General features: G+C 42.3%; 1 protein-coding gene across 1 annotated transcript; it reads right to left on the reverse strand.

Moving 5' to 3' along the window:
* Positions 1–1,097: 1,097 nt before the first annotated feature.
* Positions 1,098–19,199, reverse strand: LOC109142568 (arf-GAP with GTPase, ANK repeat and PH domain-containing protein 1). The gene is made up of 19 exons (XM_019276672.2): positions 18,382–19,199; positions 16,576–17,845; positions 10,975–11,033; positions 10,788–10,875; positions 10,582–10,667; positions 10,317–10,458; positions 10,094–10,228; positions 9,841–9,962; positions 9,570–9,731; positions 8,945–9,028; positions 8,563–8,667; positions 8,298–8,461; positions 7,679–7,788; positions 7,445–7,582; positions 6,705–6,856; positions 4,814–4,904; positions 3,896–4,118; positions 3,380–3,683; positions 1,098–2,908 (listed from the first exon to the last, which is right to left on the reverse strand). The coding sequence occupies exons 2-19, from the start codon at positions 17,759–17,761 to the stop codon at positions 2,636–2,638; spliced, it is 3,624 nt and encodes a 1,207-aa protein (XP_019132217.2). The 5' UTR covers positions 17,762–17,845; positions 18,382–19,199; the 3' UTR covers positions 1,098–2,635.
* Positions 19,200–19,375: the final 176 nt, after the last annotated feature.

The raw sequence follows: 19,375 nt of genomic DNA on the forward strand, positions 1-19,375 counted from the left end.
ACTTTAAAGCGGAGAGGAGCTTTTATGTTGCATCTGTGTGAGCTGAGGTACAGGCAGGGGCTTTATTTATGTGCGTATGTTTAATAATTTGTGTATGTCGGCACGCTTCTGTGTGGAATATGTGCTGGCTGTGAAAACAAAGACGATTTTCCTCTTTTTAGATATTCTCTAACACATTTCGGAAGCTCTGCACACCTTGTGATGTTACAATGACCTCCTGTTTACATGGTTCATTGCTTTTAATTGGACGGTTTTTCCTATCAAACAGTTTTACACAATCCCGAAGTCGTAACTAGACATTTCACAAGTTGCAGCAGCGCAGTCCATTTCAATAAATCACTAGTTTGAAACCGGTACAACAAGGTCTCATCTCTTGTTAGGAACGACCTTGTTGCTGATGTTTTTCTGAGTATATTTTCTTTACCTTTGGTACTCTGAGTGCTATAAATCAAAGGGCAAAATAAAAATGAATCGAAGCTTTACTGTGTTTCTGGGTGACCTCTTCCTTTATGATGTATACTAACCTTATATTTTCCATATTTCATCGTGGTTTCTGAACACCAACAACAGCTATAACTGTCAAATGTTCCCATCTTCAGTTCTTAAGCTGCAGGAACTATAGTATTGTTTGTTACGTCACTTTTCGTCTCTATGTGTGTGTTTGCCCAGAAAATTCACTTCACACAACCATGTGAGTGATGGCATTATCATATAAAAATGGGTCTATGGCTTCGACCTAGAAAGAAAAAAAAAAAGTAGGTCAAAGCCAGTAGGGGCCTTTTAACAAGAACTGGTTTGATCCAGAAGATCTCACGTTCAAATGCTACTGGAGTGTTAAATGACGGCCACTTGGTCCACCTGTCCAGAAAACAACTTTTCAGATCAGTTTGAAACCAGGACACACGAGCACATGTGATACAATTATAGAGCTCGATGTTCCCGCCTTGCTTCCCCTCATTAACGGCTGTTGTTAATTTTGACACAGCTGGAAAGTGAACAAATGAAACGAGGTCTGCGACGAGCCCAGATACAGAAGAACACACACACACACACACACACACACAAACACGCATGACTCCGAACAAAAACACCACAGCTTGGGCGGTAGCCTTTGTGTATTGATAATGAGTGCTCTATGAATCATTGCATGAGTAAAAAAATACAAATGGAGAGAGAGATGCTTACATCACAGACATGTACACTCAGCGGCGTCTTCAGATTAACACAAAAATACATACAGTACTGCAGGAGGGTTGTTTTTTTATGCCTTTTTTTAAAAAATATTGAACTGGGCAACATTCCTCTATTTCATGTCGATTTTCAGCCACTTACAGATATAATCATAGTCATTCAAAGGCCCGGTTTTATAGATCAGAACCTTTAGAAGATCTAATCTATCGAACCATACTATTTAATTAGTCACAGCAGGAATAATATTAGTTAAGTAAAAAAAAAAAAAACGCCTCAACAATCCACCAAAAACTGTATAGTCTAAAAAAAAACCCCACACATGTTAGTGTTTGAACTCAAACCATTGGTTTCTGTATACATTCAATCAAAATCAAGGCATTTCACTTGTTCATTTACACGTCTAGTATTACACCGGCCTTGATCAAGAGCTGCTGCTGCTGCTGCTGCTGCTGCTGCTGGAGTCATAATGTGCACATCATGTACAGTGTTTATGTCACGCACAGTGATACAAACATAACATAGAAATCTGAGTCTTGGATGTCAAAGAGTTAAATCACGTGGTTATTAAAAGGAAAACCAAAAAACCGAGACAGTGTGCAGGAAATCTCTGAACAGCTACGAGTAACCCCTTTGAGTTTTGTACACAGAACCGACTGTACAAATCATACAATAACAATCTCGAAAATGAAGCACTTTTTTTTTTTTTTTTAGAATTATAATATTTTACCAATGCATTTCTATACAGTTATTTTGATTATCTTTAAAACGGTATCTCTTTTTCAGCAACTGTAAAGTTTTTTTGTTTTGTTTTTTTTGTTTTTTTTCTCACACAACATCATTTATGCACTGAACGACCGACCGGCTGTGTTGAACGTAACACAGCATAATAATATGCAACTCTGGATTAAAAACTGACATTTGCTGTCAGTAACGGCGAGAGGAATGGATGGAGCAGACTTGAAAATAGAGGGAATCGTAAACTTATTGCAGTTCTTTACTTCTCGGATAAGCTTGTTTGAGGCCGAAGGCATCTCCATTCTTAACTGAGTGGAGAGTGAAGGTTGAATACTGACTGCATGATGAAATATGAATCATACCAGCTGGTATACAGTGCAATACATTCCTATTAAATCTCTTCTTTCATATTACCGTCTACATAGAAAGTGTAGTCAGGAAAATTTCTCTTTTGTTTTGGTTAACTCGTTACAGCAGACTGAACGTGCCTGTGTGGCTGCCAAGTGTGTGTTTTCATCCCTGACAAACACACACACACACACACACACCCTTTAAATCCTCAGGGAGTGCAACGTCTGGCAACATGTTCATCAGTCCTGCTGTTCCTGTGTGAGCGTACAGGACACTATGAGGGCAAAGCGACAAGCTCACACACTCGCACACACTCACACGCACACTTTCTTTTTCGTTTTTTTTTACCACGCCACATTTATGACACTGCTCTTCTAGAAGTGCTGTAACTCAAGCTGGTGCTGCCGCTCTTGTGCGAGATCTTGAGTGTCGTGGCAACTGTCAGGCTCGGCGTCATGGCAACAGGGAAGCTGGATGTAGCGGCTGCTGCGAAACCCACCGACGCGGTGGCTGGTTCGTTTGGGCATCCGTGCTGGAGAAGGATGTCGACACATTCCTGGCTGCCAGCGTTGCGGGCCAGAACCAGCGCTGTCTGCCCCTGAGCGTCTCTGTACCGAACATCACAGCCATACTGGAGGAGAATTTTTAAAAACAAGAAGATAAAAACTGGATTAGATTATGCAATTACCCCATATTCAATGTTTTAAAAAGAGGTTTTAGCTCGTGTGTAATAAATTGCATCTTAGACCTGACAGGACTGTCTTAAATTATCCCAACAAGATGCGACCCAGTGAGCTTTACTGCCTTTCACACATATAGATCACTCTTGAATGGTCTGTTGAGTCATCTGTTTTAATGCTTTTTGTTTTTTGCTGAGGGAATCACTTAGAGGTTCTTGAAGGGTAACATTTATTATGTTGTCAGTTTTGCATAACTCAAGGGTTTGCAGTCATGTAATATTTCACACCTTGTCGATACTCTAACTTCACTGTAGCAATTTCTCTCCATTCCTCTGCACTGCCCTGAATCAGATCATGCATGCAAAACAATTTAGTGATACATCAGGAAAAAGAGAAGGAGAGAGAGGGAGAGGTAAACACACCCAAACAAGAAGCTGCGTCATCACCACATCAGCCTGCTGACAGGCAGCGTGCAGGGCAGAGCCGGGCAGTCGCAGAGCTAAAAGCGACCTGGAGGAGAGCGCCAGACTGAGAGGAGCATTAATGTCCTCCTTAGTGCAGTGGGCCAATAGGAGCAGCAGCTTGGGGAGGTTGTGCTCCATCACTGCCAAAAGAAGACGGCCAGATAGCGTGATGTCTGGGCCCTCGCCAGGAGTTGGAGGAGGCAACGGTGCCACAAAGAGTTTTTGCTCATATTTGGCTCTGATCCAGGACTCCCGTTCCTCACTGAACAAGCAAAGAGAAGATGAAGAGAAGATGATGAATATTCAGTGACACACAACTTACTGTCTTTCTCCTGAAACCTGTAAACTCACAGACACATCTCTAACTGTGTGCAAGCTCATACCAACATACTATAAAACAGTGAGCTTAAGCAGTGTTCTCCTATATCACACCAATTATGTCACACCGTGTCTTTTTTTCCACTGTGTCTTTACCGTGAGGCATCAGGTGCTGGTTTACGGCGGCCCAGTGTGCGTGCCTCCCATATACTGTTCACCATGTGGTTGCCGATGGCGCTGAGTACCAGCGTGAGCTCCCGTGGCAGATCGTCGAGGTCCAGCGAGCGTACACGCGACAGGTGGGTCCCCAAATTTCTGTGGATCCCCGAACACTCGATGCATATGAGAGCACCCAGGTTCAGACTGGCCCAAGTTGGATCTGGGAGAGAACACAAGGAATTAGGCTGATAAAGGATGGTAAATCTGTGGCCAGTGAAACAATAGTTTCCCTTTAAAGTGCTCCAACAGAAGAAGAATATTCACCATTTGATATATTTCTGTTTGGTTTAGTGATATCTAAGAGATAATGATTGTAATTATTCATAAATATACCCTATATTAAGAAATTCTGCTGACAGCATGTCTAAAAAATGAAGGTTCATCATTAACACGCTTTGCAGCTCATTGCTCCTTTGTTGGACTGAACACACCCAAATGTGTACGTCCCTATACTACCCTAATTGGCTCATTTACATCGCAGTCAAGTGTTTTGGCAGATATTTTTCCTGACGAAAGTAGAATTTAGAAGTATTTCACAACCCTGGTTTCACTAAGTCAGCAAGTTCAAAATGATACAATATGAAAACAACAACACAGAAAAGTTACATGAGCATGTCGCATGTAAGTTTGGGCATATAGTGCAACGGTGGTCTTCTTTGGACAATCAAAGATGTTAAAAGTTCTTTTTATAATAGTGTGGAAACATGCAGAGCCTCACTAAATGATATTCCCCACATGCATCGCAGCTTCTTAGGAATGATGACACGTGCAGGGTTGAAATGAGGCGAATATCGGCAATGTACCAACAAAACAAAACAGATGCCAGACAGAAGAAAATTAATGCGTGTCACTAACTTGGAGCATCACAGTCAACACAGAAGTTGTTGCCCTTCGCGTTGCGTATCGCGAGCAGAGCCACCGCTTCACTCTGGCTGTTCTTGCGAGCCTGTGGAAAAAAAAAACACAGGCAGTATATGATTAAAATGAGAGAAACACAAGAGAACCAACCCCTCTGATGATATTAGCTCTGCCAACAGCTCTCATTGCTAATAACAATAATTATCGTGAAAAAGCTGCATTCAAAGCCTATAATCATTAAGAAGATTTAGATTCGAGTAATTATTGGTTTTGGCCTTTTGGGATATATAGTCCTTATAACATTAATAAAAAGAATACATCATGGGATTCGACTAATTATTGACAATCATTGCATAAGTGACCATTTTTTAGACGTGATTGAACTAGGGAGGCCTCCCCACTCAAGAGCACAAACCAACATTGCCCATTAAGTGGACAGGACCACATACAGTCCTGGAGATGGTGGGTGGGTTTTTGTAATGGCCAATCTAATTATCGGCCCTCATCCCTTTTAAAAGCAGCAGCGGTAACAGCTTCCTAATGGGCTGAGAAGAGAGTCCAGGCCAACTCCTCCCAAGAGAAAACTGTTCTTATCTAAGAGTCCCAAAGTGCAAATAGACAAATATTATTATACGGTCATCCAAATGTACTTCCAAGGGCGGATAGTGCCGCTTTTAAATTTGACTTTACATTTCATGTAGTATAAAAAATGGGTTTCCCTCTGTTGGAGCTATTGTGCTTACTAGATGCATTTACAGGCATTGTGAGTAAAGCAATAGTCAGTATACACATCTAAAAGATTGGTTTTGCTTTCCCACAGAAAATTGTGTTTGGAAGAATCTGTGATGGAGCTCAGGTTGCATCCTGCAGACACATCCTATATCCTGGTATACTAAAATGATTTCACCATATAAAAACAGTCCTATTCTGTATGTGCGCCGCTTGCCAACAAACGCATTAAGAGTTGTGTAAGCTACGACTGATCTGCATAAACACAACCTCAGGTATGTGACTGCCCTTCTCGATGCAAGCGGGTTCACGTAACGCTAGCAGATGCACCTCGCTGTACGTGAAAGTCATTTCAGCTGCGTTCGAGCCTCTGCTTGCTTTGTGGCCACTTGAACATAGAGCCTGTGATGTTTTCCAAGAATAATCGAGCGAACATTTTGTCATTTCTCAATTAAATGACCTGCTGCACTGGGGACACGTGTGGAGAGTATGCTTGGAAGAGACAGATGCAGCATTTTATCAGTCTGAATAAAAACTAGACATGATTCGTCTGCCTCTTCTTAGCGCTGAAGGGAATGTGGAGAAATCTATAAAAACTTCACCCACATATTTTAATCATGGGAAATGTTAAAAATCATATTGGATTGGTCAAACACACTTTATTATGAACATTTCTATGGATTCAGATTTTAAAATCTAATGAATATAATATGAATAATTCAAAATTGTATTATGTGCACTGAAATACTGGATAAAGATTATGGAAAGAAATACCAAAGCAAATTAAAAGCATGGAAAATATCTCAGGAAGGTATATTAATGTATATACTGCATGCTTGGATATGCATGTTGATACTTAGATATATTTTTAAATATATACACACATATAGTATGTCTCCGATCTCTAAATGCTTACTGTGCTTCATTGTATTAAAGAATTTATTTATTTATTCAACATTTTTCTCTTTTTGTTTTCTTTTACTTTTCTTGTTGTTGCACTTTTTTTTATCGCAACAACAGCTAAAACACGACGACCTTACCCGAGCACTGACATAATTAATGTGAATAATTAAATGACAGTAGTGCATAACTTTTTTTTTTTTCTTTTTTTTTGCAAAACACAGTGTATGCATTGAGAGTGCGCTTTGTTCCTTCTTGCCTTGTTTTTGCTGCTCTCACACAACTGCAGGCTGGCCAGTATCTGGCTCTCAATGGCTTGGACCCAGGAGTCCCTCTCCTCCACACTCTGAGCTTCAAAATGCCAAGTCTGACCAGTACTCGAGACGATGAGGAAGTCAAAGTTATCCTCATCTGGCACACACACACACACAAACAAATAATATTAAGATATTTTCAACAACGGATGATTTTTCAGATATTATTTAAATGTCAGAAATGCCATTAACAGTTTGTAAATGTAGAACTTTAATTTGCATGCATCAGTGCAGTTAAGCATCCGTGTCTGATCACTATTAAGCAAGTCTTCTTATGTTAGTGAACTGCTGGATTGTAACTAAAACTTTGCCTACAAAATTAACACACGTGTGTAGGTAAAACAATTTACATGCCTGAAATAATATCAGTCAAATAGCTGTGATTAAATGATCCTATTTGACTGATATTGTGAGGGTCAGTGAGAGTTTGAAAGATACAACGTGACAGATCAACATTACCTGTCTTGCTTACGTTTCTTAAGCTACCAAAGCTTTTAAGTTTCCACATTTTGCGCTTGGCTGCACAAGAAGATAGAAAAAGTCACAGAAAAGTCAACAAGAGAAAGAGAGGAAATAATAAATGTTAAATATTCGATGTAAAGTTTTACTGCTATTATATTATATTGCTTTTATTGTTAGGGACTGACTAAATGCTGCATATAAAAACACATTATGGGGTTCTTACCATCTACTTGTCCAATGGTAGCATCTCCTTTCTGGTTCATGCTCTTCTTTCTGCGATGCTTCTTCCTGTCTGTCACTGGGGAAGAGGAGCCTACGTCTTTGGTGGAGGAGGAGCTGGACACACCTTCAAATGCAGAGTCTGGCCACAAGAACACACACACACAAAACCCATCAGATGAAATGTATCCTGCACAGAACATTCAAAGAACACATGCACAGAAGATGATTTACCCACCAACACTTTGAGCATGGTTAGATACCGTAGAGGGGCATCGCTGCACGCCCCTGTTACTCCTCAGGAACAGTGCACCGCCCAGCCCTTCCATTTCCTCCACTTGCAGGAGGCTGCTGGCGCTTACAGGGACTAAAAAGATGATAACAAGCACGCGGTTAATAATAGAGGAATTTAGACAAACATCAAATAAAAAAAAGAGAGAGCTACTAAAAGAAGAAGAAAAAAAACAACACATTACCCATTCTGTATGAACACCACATGAAAATAAATGATACAGCGTATGCCTGAAGAAGTCTTCAAATCTTTCACATCGCTCTTTGTGAAACTTGTAAAGAAAAATCCCTTATGGTGCTCTTTTCTTTCTTTTGTAGATTTTGCATTCCCGTGCATTTTTTTTCCTATCGGGAGGATCGACCCTTCCTCACGAAAAAAAAAAAGTCTAAAAATCTGAAAAACAGTATATTCCTCATCTCTGCTTCCCCCCTAGAAAACATTGTTTTGCTATTTTATTCAGAGCATTGACATTTGTATGAGCAAAGTCTAGTACTATAATTCTCCCTATAGTTAGGAAATAGTATAACAGGTTCCTTGTTTTCAGGAATTCAAAAAGTTTATTGACTGACCTGGACTGACACCCTCAGGTCCTGGCATGTCTTTGACCCGTCCGTTGAGCCCGACTGGAAGGCCGCAGGTGGGTACAGCACGAGGTGGTCGTTTTCCCGGCACCTTCACTGTCACTCGCAGCAGGTCCATCTCTTTCCCGGGGGCATTCAGCATGTAGTCCTAGCCAAGTCAAACATCAGCCATTACCATCAAACACTAGCTGTGAGCGATGTTTTCGGCAGCATTATGCTTCAGAGCTCTCTGCCAACACACTGACTCACATTGACACTGGAGTGATAGGACAGTATGCCGTCGTTGGACAGCGTGACATACTTCTTCTTCCACTCTTTGTTGAGCGAATTCCCGCTGCGTTTCAGCAAGATGCCCTGGAGGCGACAAAAATCAAAGAGTGAGAATTTATTGCTAATGTGTCTCGTGTGTTCATCTCGCAGATTTCAGCAGCATGATGATCGCTGGCTGCCAAAAACACCCACTATCCTATTCATTAGGGCCAATATGGGAGATCACAACACTTCATCACTCCTCATAATGAGACGGCCTTCACACATTTGATTACAAGTGACTGCTGGTGTGATGTCCTCTGCAGACGGTCATTAGATACATCATATTTGTTTCTGCATCGAGTGTGAATCTGTGTCCTACCTGTTTGATGGGAATTGAGCGTCCACTTCCCAGATCACCTTTACACTCTGCACTCCTTCTGTTCGAGTCGCTGCCTCTCCGGCCCTGGACAAAAGACAAGAGGAACAATAACTGCATCAAAAATATCATTTAGAACACATCAAGTGGGCAAAGTTTTCCTTATGAAGTGTTTTGACATGTGAACGAAATGTCTGTTGACCTCAACAAGTTTCATAGTCAAATCCCAAACCAATCTATGGTCATTTCCAAGCTATAAATCACTTTATATGATACGTTATTTAATCAGATTTTAGTTTTTAATGCACGATTTTACAACACCGAGCAAAATGCAGTTATCTACAGGCTATAAAGGATGACAAGTAACCTTTTATTATCATCTCAGAACAAAACATGAAACATGTTTTAAAGGGCAGTCTGACACAACTTGTATCTTGCTTTTTCTTCAAACTGTAACATTTCATACAGTAACTACGCTGCTACGCAGGGTGTTCTTCCACTGGGCATCAGTTTGACTAAGTTGAAGTAAGGTCAAAGTAAAAAAAGACTATAAGAGTATAAAAATAAATGGGTAAACAAGCATGATCGCTTTGGGCCAATCAAAATCAATCACTTGACAAATATGTACCGCAAAACGGGAGGTGCGTCTCCGGGTAGCACTGCGGACTGACCCGGGCGTTGCACTTTCCTGTTTATCCCCTCTCGATGTCCTGCCGATCTCTTTATGGCTGATCACAGGAGTGGAGGGAAGCGATGAGGAGTAATCACTGCTCTGACCACCGTTACTGGCCTAAAGAAAGTAAAAGAGCCAGAGTAGGATGAGGTGGAGGCAATGAATGAAGTCATAATGATAATAAAGTTTGTTACAACAGAAAAAAAGCCAGTAAGATCAGTCTTACCTGTCCTGGAAAGACACCTGACACTGGGGTGGAGCCTCCAGAGTGACTGGGAGAATTGGGAAGAGATTTACAGGACGCCAGTAGCGCAGCTTGCTTCTTGGCTGTCATGATCTTCTGAGCAGCTGTGGTACAAAAAAAACAAAAAACTAGATATTATCCCTTAGAAAAAAGATGCATAACCTTCATATGTCTGCATGTTCTGCAGAATCTGAATCCTCAGAGCTCTGGTCTGACTTTGGAAAGGGACACATACCATCAGTGAAGACTCTGTTCACATTGAGGCCGTACGTCGCACAGGTTTCATAGTAAGTGCAGCGCCGCACGTCTGAGCAGAGCTGTCTGGCTCTGGCATCATCGATTACTCTGGGATTGGTGCTGCTGATCTTGTCTAGAAAAAGAAAAAAAACATTAATCACAAATGCACCAAAAGTCCAAAACACGTTAAATCAAAGCACATGTTGTTTTGTGCGTCTCACCCTGAGTGCCGACAACTACGAAAGGTATCTCAGAAACAGGCCGGTGGACAGCGAGCTGGTGGTAGATTTTGTAAACTTCCTGGAAGCTGGCCTCGTTTTCCAAACTGAACACCAAGATAACTGCATCCACCCAACTTGCAAACTGAAGAAAAGGGAGGAGGAGAGTAGCACTCAAAATACACAGGAGGGCCGATTGTAGAGACTAAATCACATCGACTTGAATTGCTTGTCCATTTGTGCCAAGTTCAATCAATTTCCAACCCACTTGAGCGCCCGGGAGTTCTGTCTCTTCCCTGATTATCAACACGTGGCTCTGCCCCTCAACCAGGACATCTTTAATGTACTGCCGCCCTACAAATACACAGTAGGAATGAACAGTGACTTGTTATAACCTGACTCATCAAAGTGAATGCATAAGGTACAGGTGTCAGGTACAGAAAAGTTGTAGATGGGGGGAGATGTGAAACCAACCTTCAGCGTTCTCCACCTGCAGGTAACTTCCAGTCAAGTGTCTGTGGACCAGAGCGGATTTCCCACTACACAAACCTCCCAAAACACCCTGCAGAGCACAAAACATACAGATACACAGAGAGAGAAAATATGAATTTAACATCAAATCCCACTTAATCATTTGCAAAGGTGATGCACTAATTCTTACCAGGTGGAGTTCTTGTATAGTTTGGCTCATGGTCCATTCTTGACTGCTGGTGCATGCAGCTAAAGACACAAAAAGGGAAATAAGGGGGATTAATTGATCAAATAAATCAATCATCCAAGCTCTTAAACTCACTTGGGTTCATTTCTGTAAATGTACAAAGAAGAAGCTGATAGCGTCCTATGCCTATTTCCATAAAATGTTGGAGTGTTTCTTTAAAAGAGTGATTTTTTGACTGCTGGCCAGGTTTGGTCTGACAGAGTCAGAGTGTCCAGAGAGACACAGAGAGAGAGAGAGAGACTGCAGCTCCTAGACACCGAGCACCCAGAAAATTCAATCAAGTGTACAAATGTACAAGTCTGCATGAGTTAGTGAGCGTGCCAGACATCTTTAGTTTACCCTAACATTGTTAGTCACACCACATTTTAGCCATTTACTGCGGTCACTCTGCATAAAAAACCTTCCTAAGAACTCACTTCTTCTTTATTCCGCATTGAAAAAAATTATAAAAATCCCTCATTTCATGAATTTTATAAAAGTCGGTGTCAAGTGGAATGAGACAGAATCTGCCACTTAGTGCTGTGAAGTGAAACCTGATTCGAAAAGACTACGCAACAGTTTCACCAAAAATGCTTTGAGCTATTACTATCTATCTGCACTCACCGGCCACTTTATTAGGCACACCTGTCCAACTGCTCGTTAACGCAAATTTCTAATCAGCCAATCACATGGCAGCAATGCATTTAGGCATGTAGACATGGTCAAGACGATCTGCTGCATCAGAATGGGGAAGAAAGGTGATTTAAGTGACTTTGAACGTGGCATGGTTGTTGGTGCCAGACGGGCTGGTCTGAGTATTTCAGAAACTGCCGATCTACTGGGATTTTCACGCACAACCATCTCTAGAGTTTACAGAGACTGGTCAGAAAAAGAGAAAATATCTAGTGAGCGGCAGTTCTGTGGGCAAAAATGCCTTGTTGATGCCAGAGGTCAGAGGAGACTGGTTCGAGCTGATAGAAAGGCAACAGTAACTCAAATAACCACTCGTTACAACCGAGGTATGCCGAAGAGCATCTCTGAACGCACAAGACGTCGAACCTTGAGGCAGATGGGCTACAGCAGCAGAAGACCACGCCGGGTGCCACTCCGGTCAGCTAAGAACAGGAAACTGAGGCTACAGTTTGCACAGGCTCACCAAAATTGGACAATGGAAGATTGGAAAAACGTTGCCTGGTCTGATGAGTCTCGATTTCTGCTGCAACATTCGAATGGTAGGGTCAGAATTGGGTGTCGACAACATGAAAGCATGGATCCATCCTGCCTTGTATCAACAGTTCAGGCTGGTGGTGGTGGTGTAATGGTGTAGGGGATATTTTCTTGGCACACTTTGGGCCCCTTAGTACCAATTAAGCATCGTTGCCACACCACAGCCTACCTGAGTATTGTTGCTGACCATGTCCATCCCTTTATTACCACAGTGTACCCATCTCCTGATGGCTACTTCCAGCAGGATAACGCGCCATGTCAAAAAGCTCGAATCATCTCAGACTGGTTTCTTGAACATGACAATGAGTTCACTGTACTCAAATGGCCTCCACAGTCACCGGATCTCAATCCAATAGAGCACCTTTGGGATGTGGTGGAACGGGAGATTTGCATCATGGATGTGCAGCCGATAAATCTGCAGCAACTGCTTGATGCTATCATGTCAATATGGACCAAACTCTCTGAGGAGTGTTTCAAGTACCTTGTTGAATCTATGCCACGAAGGATTAAGGCAGTTCTGATGGCAAAAGGTGGTCCAACCCGGTACTAGCAAGGTGTACCTAATAAAGGTATGAGTGTATCTCTGCAGTGATCTGCCTAATGCAGCACTGTTATGCGTTATCTTAATTATAATTTCTAATATATTCTTTAAAAAAAAGGAAACTGCAAATGGAAAAAATGAAATTATTGCATTTGTGATTTTGTCTTGAGAGCTGAATCCCAGACCAAATTACATAAGATGAATGTGTTTATACTGAATGATCAATAACGGGACTCTGGTTGCTTTAATATGCAGCATTATTCAGCATCAGACAAAAAGTTAATAGCTGTCTTGGATAGAAGTTAAGTGCCGTCAAGTGGCTCGTCTGGTTACAGAGCTTAATGCTTATGTCGAGGCAGATTTCGGCATCTTGAGAGACGAGCGAACTCGTTCCTCTGTCAGATCTTTAAAGTCTTTGATTTGCATCATAATTTGAGTAAATCTAATCACTCATATCAGGATATAAAACGACCCAAGGCTTGTATTTAAACAGGAGATTCTGTGCACACCTCATTTCATTGAATTTTCTCTTCTCTGAGATGATCTATTACCCTTTATTGACTGTTAAACAACTCAAATAGAATAATTGGTTTTTCTGTTGCGTTTTAGTGATAAGGCAATCCGCTTGGCCGTGACAATGTGATGACTGAGTGTTAATATTAAAAACCTACATCATGTTCCAAGTGTCACGATGATAAATAGTTGGGAGATTATGGCCAAATGTGTCTAAGTCAGTGCTTAACTGTGATCATAATGATCCTCCAGCTGTGTGGCTTTACTGTGGAGTAGTCGGTCTAGTAAGTAATACTTTATCAGATCTGGCACTGATATGCTAAAATAAGACTTTACCAAGTTATACGACAAAAGTTCATAAAGTCAGTTTTTCTTACCAGTGCCATAGTGTGGGAGTTATAGCACTATAGCAACTGTTTAAATGTATTCTTATTCTTAGTTTTACTACTCCATAGATCACTCTCTAATTAAATTCCGAGGTCATGGATATATTACAATCGCTCATCATTTCCTCGCTCATATTCAGTCGTAAAGCTTTTCTGCAAAGACATGATTCAGCCTGTACATCATTAAAGAATACCTCCACTAGTTTCAGGGTTTCGGGTAACGAGCATCTTGATTCGAGACCACTGGTGTCAAGAAAATCACAAAATAGAAACAATTCTTATAACAAGCCACTTTCTTTTATGAGTTTACTGGGAATATATTTTCCAATACTCAGTCATATTTTTGCATTTTAAAATGGTTTAAGTTCTGCGTTAAAAGGAAGCCAGATGGATCTTTGTGGTGAGGTTGCACTTAACATTCAGATTTGAGTGCCTGAGCTCTGTCCTCAGTGGAATTACAGCCAAGGTGCCTCTGTGAATGGACATTCAATAAAACGGACACACACACACACACACACACACACACACACACACACTGCTATGAAGGACACCACACTACATCTGCAAATATGAGGCCGAAGAGGTGAAATCCAAATGACACACAAACACACACTGTAAAGGTGCCTAGAGATGTTAATCAATGTAGAAATAATCATCACCAGACACACACACACACACACACACACACACGCACACACACACACTGAAGCTGTCACGGTCACATTGTGTTCGGGCGGAGCCACAACATCGGCACACACGGATTCTTTAACTTTAAACCCCCTCGTCCCCATCGTTGGGCAATCCCCACACCCACACGCTCTCCCCTCCATCAACAGCGTCACGCCACAGACCAAACAGCATCTCTCACGGCTTGCTGTTGCCATGGCAACTCCATTTTCCAGAAGCCTCCAGCCCGGGTCTCTATACAATAAATGGTCTCTCAAGGATACAGCGACGCGTGCGAGAGAGCACAGAGGCACGATGTCCACTTCTGCACGTTATGATGCAGATAATATGCATGTGCGTGTCTCTACGCGTTGACATGACAACATTGATCATTATTATTTTAATTGCATTTGATCAATAATGTCCATATGTCAGCAGAACGGCCGACACACATGTGCTGAAATTACAGGTCTAACGTGGCCGAAACACTTAAACACAATACAGCGTTGACGAATGAATAGGCTCCATTTGAAGGCTGATTAACTCTATGCACAGAGCAGGAAGTAGCAGGTTCCCGCTCTCCTCACGATGAACACAGCTCTGTGTATCCCCAACCTTAATTATTCATGTCCCACTTACTACTGACAAATTATTCAGAGCTTACTCCGATACCACACTCTCTGTCAACGATGATTTTCTTTAGGATATATCAATAAAGATTAAAGATTGATAAAGTTGTGTAATTTCCTTTTAGTTCAAACTGAAGAAAATCTGCATATTTCATGAGGTACTTTTTGTACTTTTTGTGAAGACTGATCTAATTTCTGTTTGTTTGAGTGTCAGGACTTGGGGAATTTCTCAAACCGGTGATACAGAACATTAAGTGCATCTGTGAAGGCGCAGAGACAGATCATTTAACTATTAAAATGGACAGTTACGGAACAACCTGTGCTAGAAACTTTGTTGTGCAACATTTTTTAAGTTAAAATCCTTGTGTGTTTTTGTTTCTATTTACAGCTAAATAATATTCCATTCACTTTTCTAACAGACCTTTTGAAGGCGCATAAGATCTTTAGAAAGAAATCCAGCTTTTGTCAAGAAGAACTTTTTTTTTGCAAATCTGGTTACAATTAAAAGGCTGCAAAAATGTATTTTTTCTACCATTTAATCTGGTGATTCGAGTAATTCATTGTTTGGTCCATGAAATGTCCGAAAATAGTGACAAATCCACTTCACAACTTCCTAAAGTTCAATGTGATATCTTCAAAAAGTTAATTTTCTTCAAGCACCAGTCCCCAAATGTGAACTATGACATAAGACAAAGAAAGGTCACACATGCTCCACTTTGAGAAGATAGAAACAAAGAATTTTGTCTTTTTTGCTTAAAAAAAAGAAAAAAAAATGATCTAAAGGATTAATCAATTATCAGACTAGTTGTCCATTAATTTTCTGTCAGTTGCATAACTGAATGATGAACTAATAGTTTCAGCTCTAAATCATTAATGAGTCTGAGTCATGGCTTGATGAAGTGAAGTCTGACTGACTTTTACTTAAATACCTGATGTACTAATATATTTTATTTTGAAAGTTTGTTCTGTTGTTTCCTTCTGCAGCTCCCACGAAGATCTTTATAAGCCTGTGTTACATTTAGATAAAGGAGATCCATGTCATTAGATATGATTATCAACAGATGTTTGTGATTGCAAGTTATTGTGTGTTTCAGATACACCTAGAAACCTAGACCTGATCTCAGACAGGCAGGAGTTTAAAGTTCAAAGTGCTTACAGAGCGTGAAAGAGACACATCTCGTCTATTTCAGGAAACTACAGCATCCTATTCAGAAGACACTTCAGAGAGTATCCAAATTCAAGTCCAATTAACATTAAAATATGCACAATAAATTAATGCTCATCTGATAACTGTTCTCTGTTTAAATTAATGAACACATTTTCTGGGGTCTGGGTCCGCACAAATCCAGAGAGAGCTAAATAAATGACAACTATGTAATCCTGCGTAATCACAAAATGGTCTTCTAGTCACTTCAATTTTTTGCCCAAGGGAGCACTGGTGGCTTTTTGCAGCCATCACCCACTTCTCACAAAAGAGCAGTTTTCCACGTGTTCGTCAGTTGTCGTTTAATGTGTGTGTGTGTCTTTATTAGTGTTAAACATGTGCAGCACCTTTGAGGCTCTCGTGAAGTTCTGTGTGCAGATACAGTCGACGTTGCCTTACCTTCTTCCTCACTCGAGCCCCTTTCCACAGCCGGATAGAGGGGAGGTGCAGTGTTGACGCTGGGCGGTGCAGCTGTACTTTTGGTGAAAATGCCACTAATGAACTTCAGCATCTTTCGGTCGCGGGGAGGAGCTCGCTGGATTGTTCCTCCCTGGCCCTCCTTTCCTTTCTTCAGATCCTCAGAGAGGGAATGTAGGTCGCTGTTGTCCAGGGTACGACTTGTACCTTTTCTCTGAGACCTGGACACGTCGGTGGCAGGAGGTGTAGGGAAGGAAACGGACACCGTCTTGAATCTCTCCCCCTGAGGGCTGTCCCTGGTCATTATGCCTGAAAATCCTCCACTGATGGGAGCTTGGGGGCGGATGAGCGTGCCCCTGCCATCGCTGTCAGCCCATGACGCCCTGTAAGGCCCCAGAGTTGTAGCTGCCATTAAGGGGGACTGGTCCCCAATACGGTTATCCCTTCGATCCAAAGTCTTAGCAGAGTGATACAGGTTTGCATTGGCCTCTCTGAGTTCCCTCCAGCATGCGGAGTTGCCTCCTGCATGTGACCTCATCAGGACGTCAGGACGCTGGCTGACCTGGGGTGGGATGGAAAACGGGAGGCTGCAACGTGAGCGGCTGTTCAGGTCTGCTCCATTCTCACCCTTCAGGAACAGCATGGGGGGCTCTCTGTAGAGCTCCGTCTTGGGGCGCATGGCATCTGAGCGAGGCCCCTCTCGTCGCACAGTTCCCTCAGAGGTAGTTCCTCCATACACTTTGACCATTTGCCTGACGGGCGGATGTACAAAAGAAGTGTCTTTGCTTTTACCGACTGGCAGAATGTCTTTGTGGTGTCCATGAGCTTCCCTCCTCTCAGGTTTCCCCCAGCTCTCAATTGGACTGCCATACTTAACCACATCTTCTGCCACCTGTGCGTTTTCCTTCTCCACCACTTGTGTACATACAGGTTCTTCCTCCTTTTCAGGGGTATTGCTAACCACCTTCTCCTCCTCCTCCTCCTCTTCCTCTTCTTCCTCCTCCTCGTCTTCCTCCTCTTCCTCCTCCTCCTTCTTAGGGCTCCCTTCCCCCTCTGGAAGAGCCTCCTTCTGGTTCTCTGCTACATCCTCTGGCACAGCCTCAACCTTCACCAGAGTGAGGGAGATGAGGTAGGTGGTGCGTCTCTGTGGGTTGCCTGCCTTGCTCATTGGGACAGCAGACTTTAGCACAGTGGCACCTGCTCTCTGACCTAGCCAGACCTGCACAGCTCAGTCATGGCAACCGGGACGACACTGAAGCGGGAGGAGAGAGACAATCTGAGATCAAACCTTGTGGAGCTGATTGTTTCTGATATCAGGCCTGTGCAACTTGACAGGACCAGCAGTTTCCTTTTGAAATAAACATGAAGACTGAGTGGGAAGAAAAATTAAAAAATGCTTTGAATTGTAAATTTGCAGAATATGTTTAACCCAGTGCTGAAACAAGTCTAGACTGCTTTTTTTTGTAATGCCTCCATTAATCCCCCTCAATGCACACCGCTACTACTGGTCTCTACCACTGATTCATTCATAATCCTCCCCTCTTCTTTTGCTTTGCTTTCCTTCTCAAACTCGTTTTTTTTCCAGCACAAATCTGACATGTAGACACACGGATGGATAAGACATTTCTCTTTGCTGTGTTGGTGACCTAACCTCAGATTTCAGCCTGGAATTATGCAACAGTCTATACATTCATTTGATCCAATCCCTTGACTAGGACTTAAAATGAATATTGGTTGAATAATGCCACCTTACTACAGTATTTGTCTTGGCTTTTTTTCATATCATACCTTCATTTTTCCTGAAGAATATCCATTGCACCTTGTACATTTAGAATCTAGCCATCAGATTATCAAATGGCACATCAAACAAGGCTGAGAGGAGGGGGAAAAAAGGAGCTCCAGCTGATGAGTCCAAGAGAAAAATTAAAAAATATTTTTTAAAAAAGCAGGTGAAATAGAACAGGGTGCAAAAAACATCAAAATGGAAATCATTCACTTGTCACGAAGCGCCTGGCAGCTGGAGCCTCCATTCGACAATGTCATGCATAAAATTATGTATGCACGGTGTGAGGGTCACCGGGAGATGCCGAAAAACATCTGTTGTTATGTCTCCAGATTTTTTCCTGAAAAAAGAAAGAAGGAAAAAAGGGATGAAGTAGCCAGATTTAAACGCAACCCAAGCGATGCTTCCTCGTGCCTGTATCCCCTCCTCTGGAGAGCAGCTCCTCTCATTCACCGCATCCTCTCCTCCGAGTGCCTCATCCAATTAGCAAGTCAATAAAATGTGTCTGTGAGGCAGAGGAAGCCCACCAGCTCACCACAGCCCCTCCTCTTCTCGCTGCCACAGATCCTTGCAGCCCCCCCTTCCCCTACTAGCCCGACGTTAGCCTGCCGCACACCCAGCTCCACACTGGATCCAGCTCCGGGAAACAGGCTGGGGATGAGATGCTCGCAGTGAGGTGGTGATGGTGGTGATGATGGTGGTGGTGGTCCTTGCCCACGTTCATCAGATTTTTATCTGTGCCGACACAACAAAAGAGACAGGAGGGAGAAAGGAAAAACCCTCAGCCCTGCTCCTGCCAATGCATCTGCTCTGTCTCCAGCTCTTTCTCTCTCTCTCTCTCTCTCTCTCTCTCTCCCCCCTTCTCCTTTTCCAAAGCGATTTATGGGCAGCTCCTGCTCTCTCTCCCTGCCTCCCTGCGAGGGAGAAAGTGAGGATGCACAGGAGGGGAAAAATCTGGATGTCTGTGGATCATTGCAGTACGTACATACAATTTAAAAA

The sequence above is a fragment of the Larimichthys crocea genome, chromosome VI, assembly GCF_000972845.2.
Source record: "Larimichthys crocea isolate SSNF chromosome VI, L_crocea_2.0, whole genome shotgun sequence".
NCBI classification, from domain to species: domain Eukaryota; kingdom Metazoa; phylum Chordata; class Actinopteri; family Sciaenidae; genus Larimichthys; species Larimichthys crocea.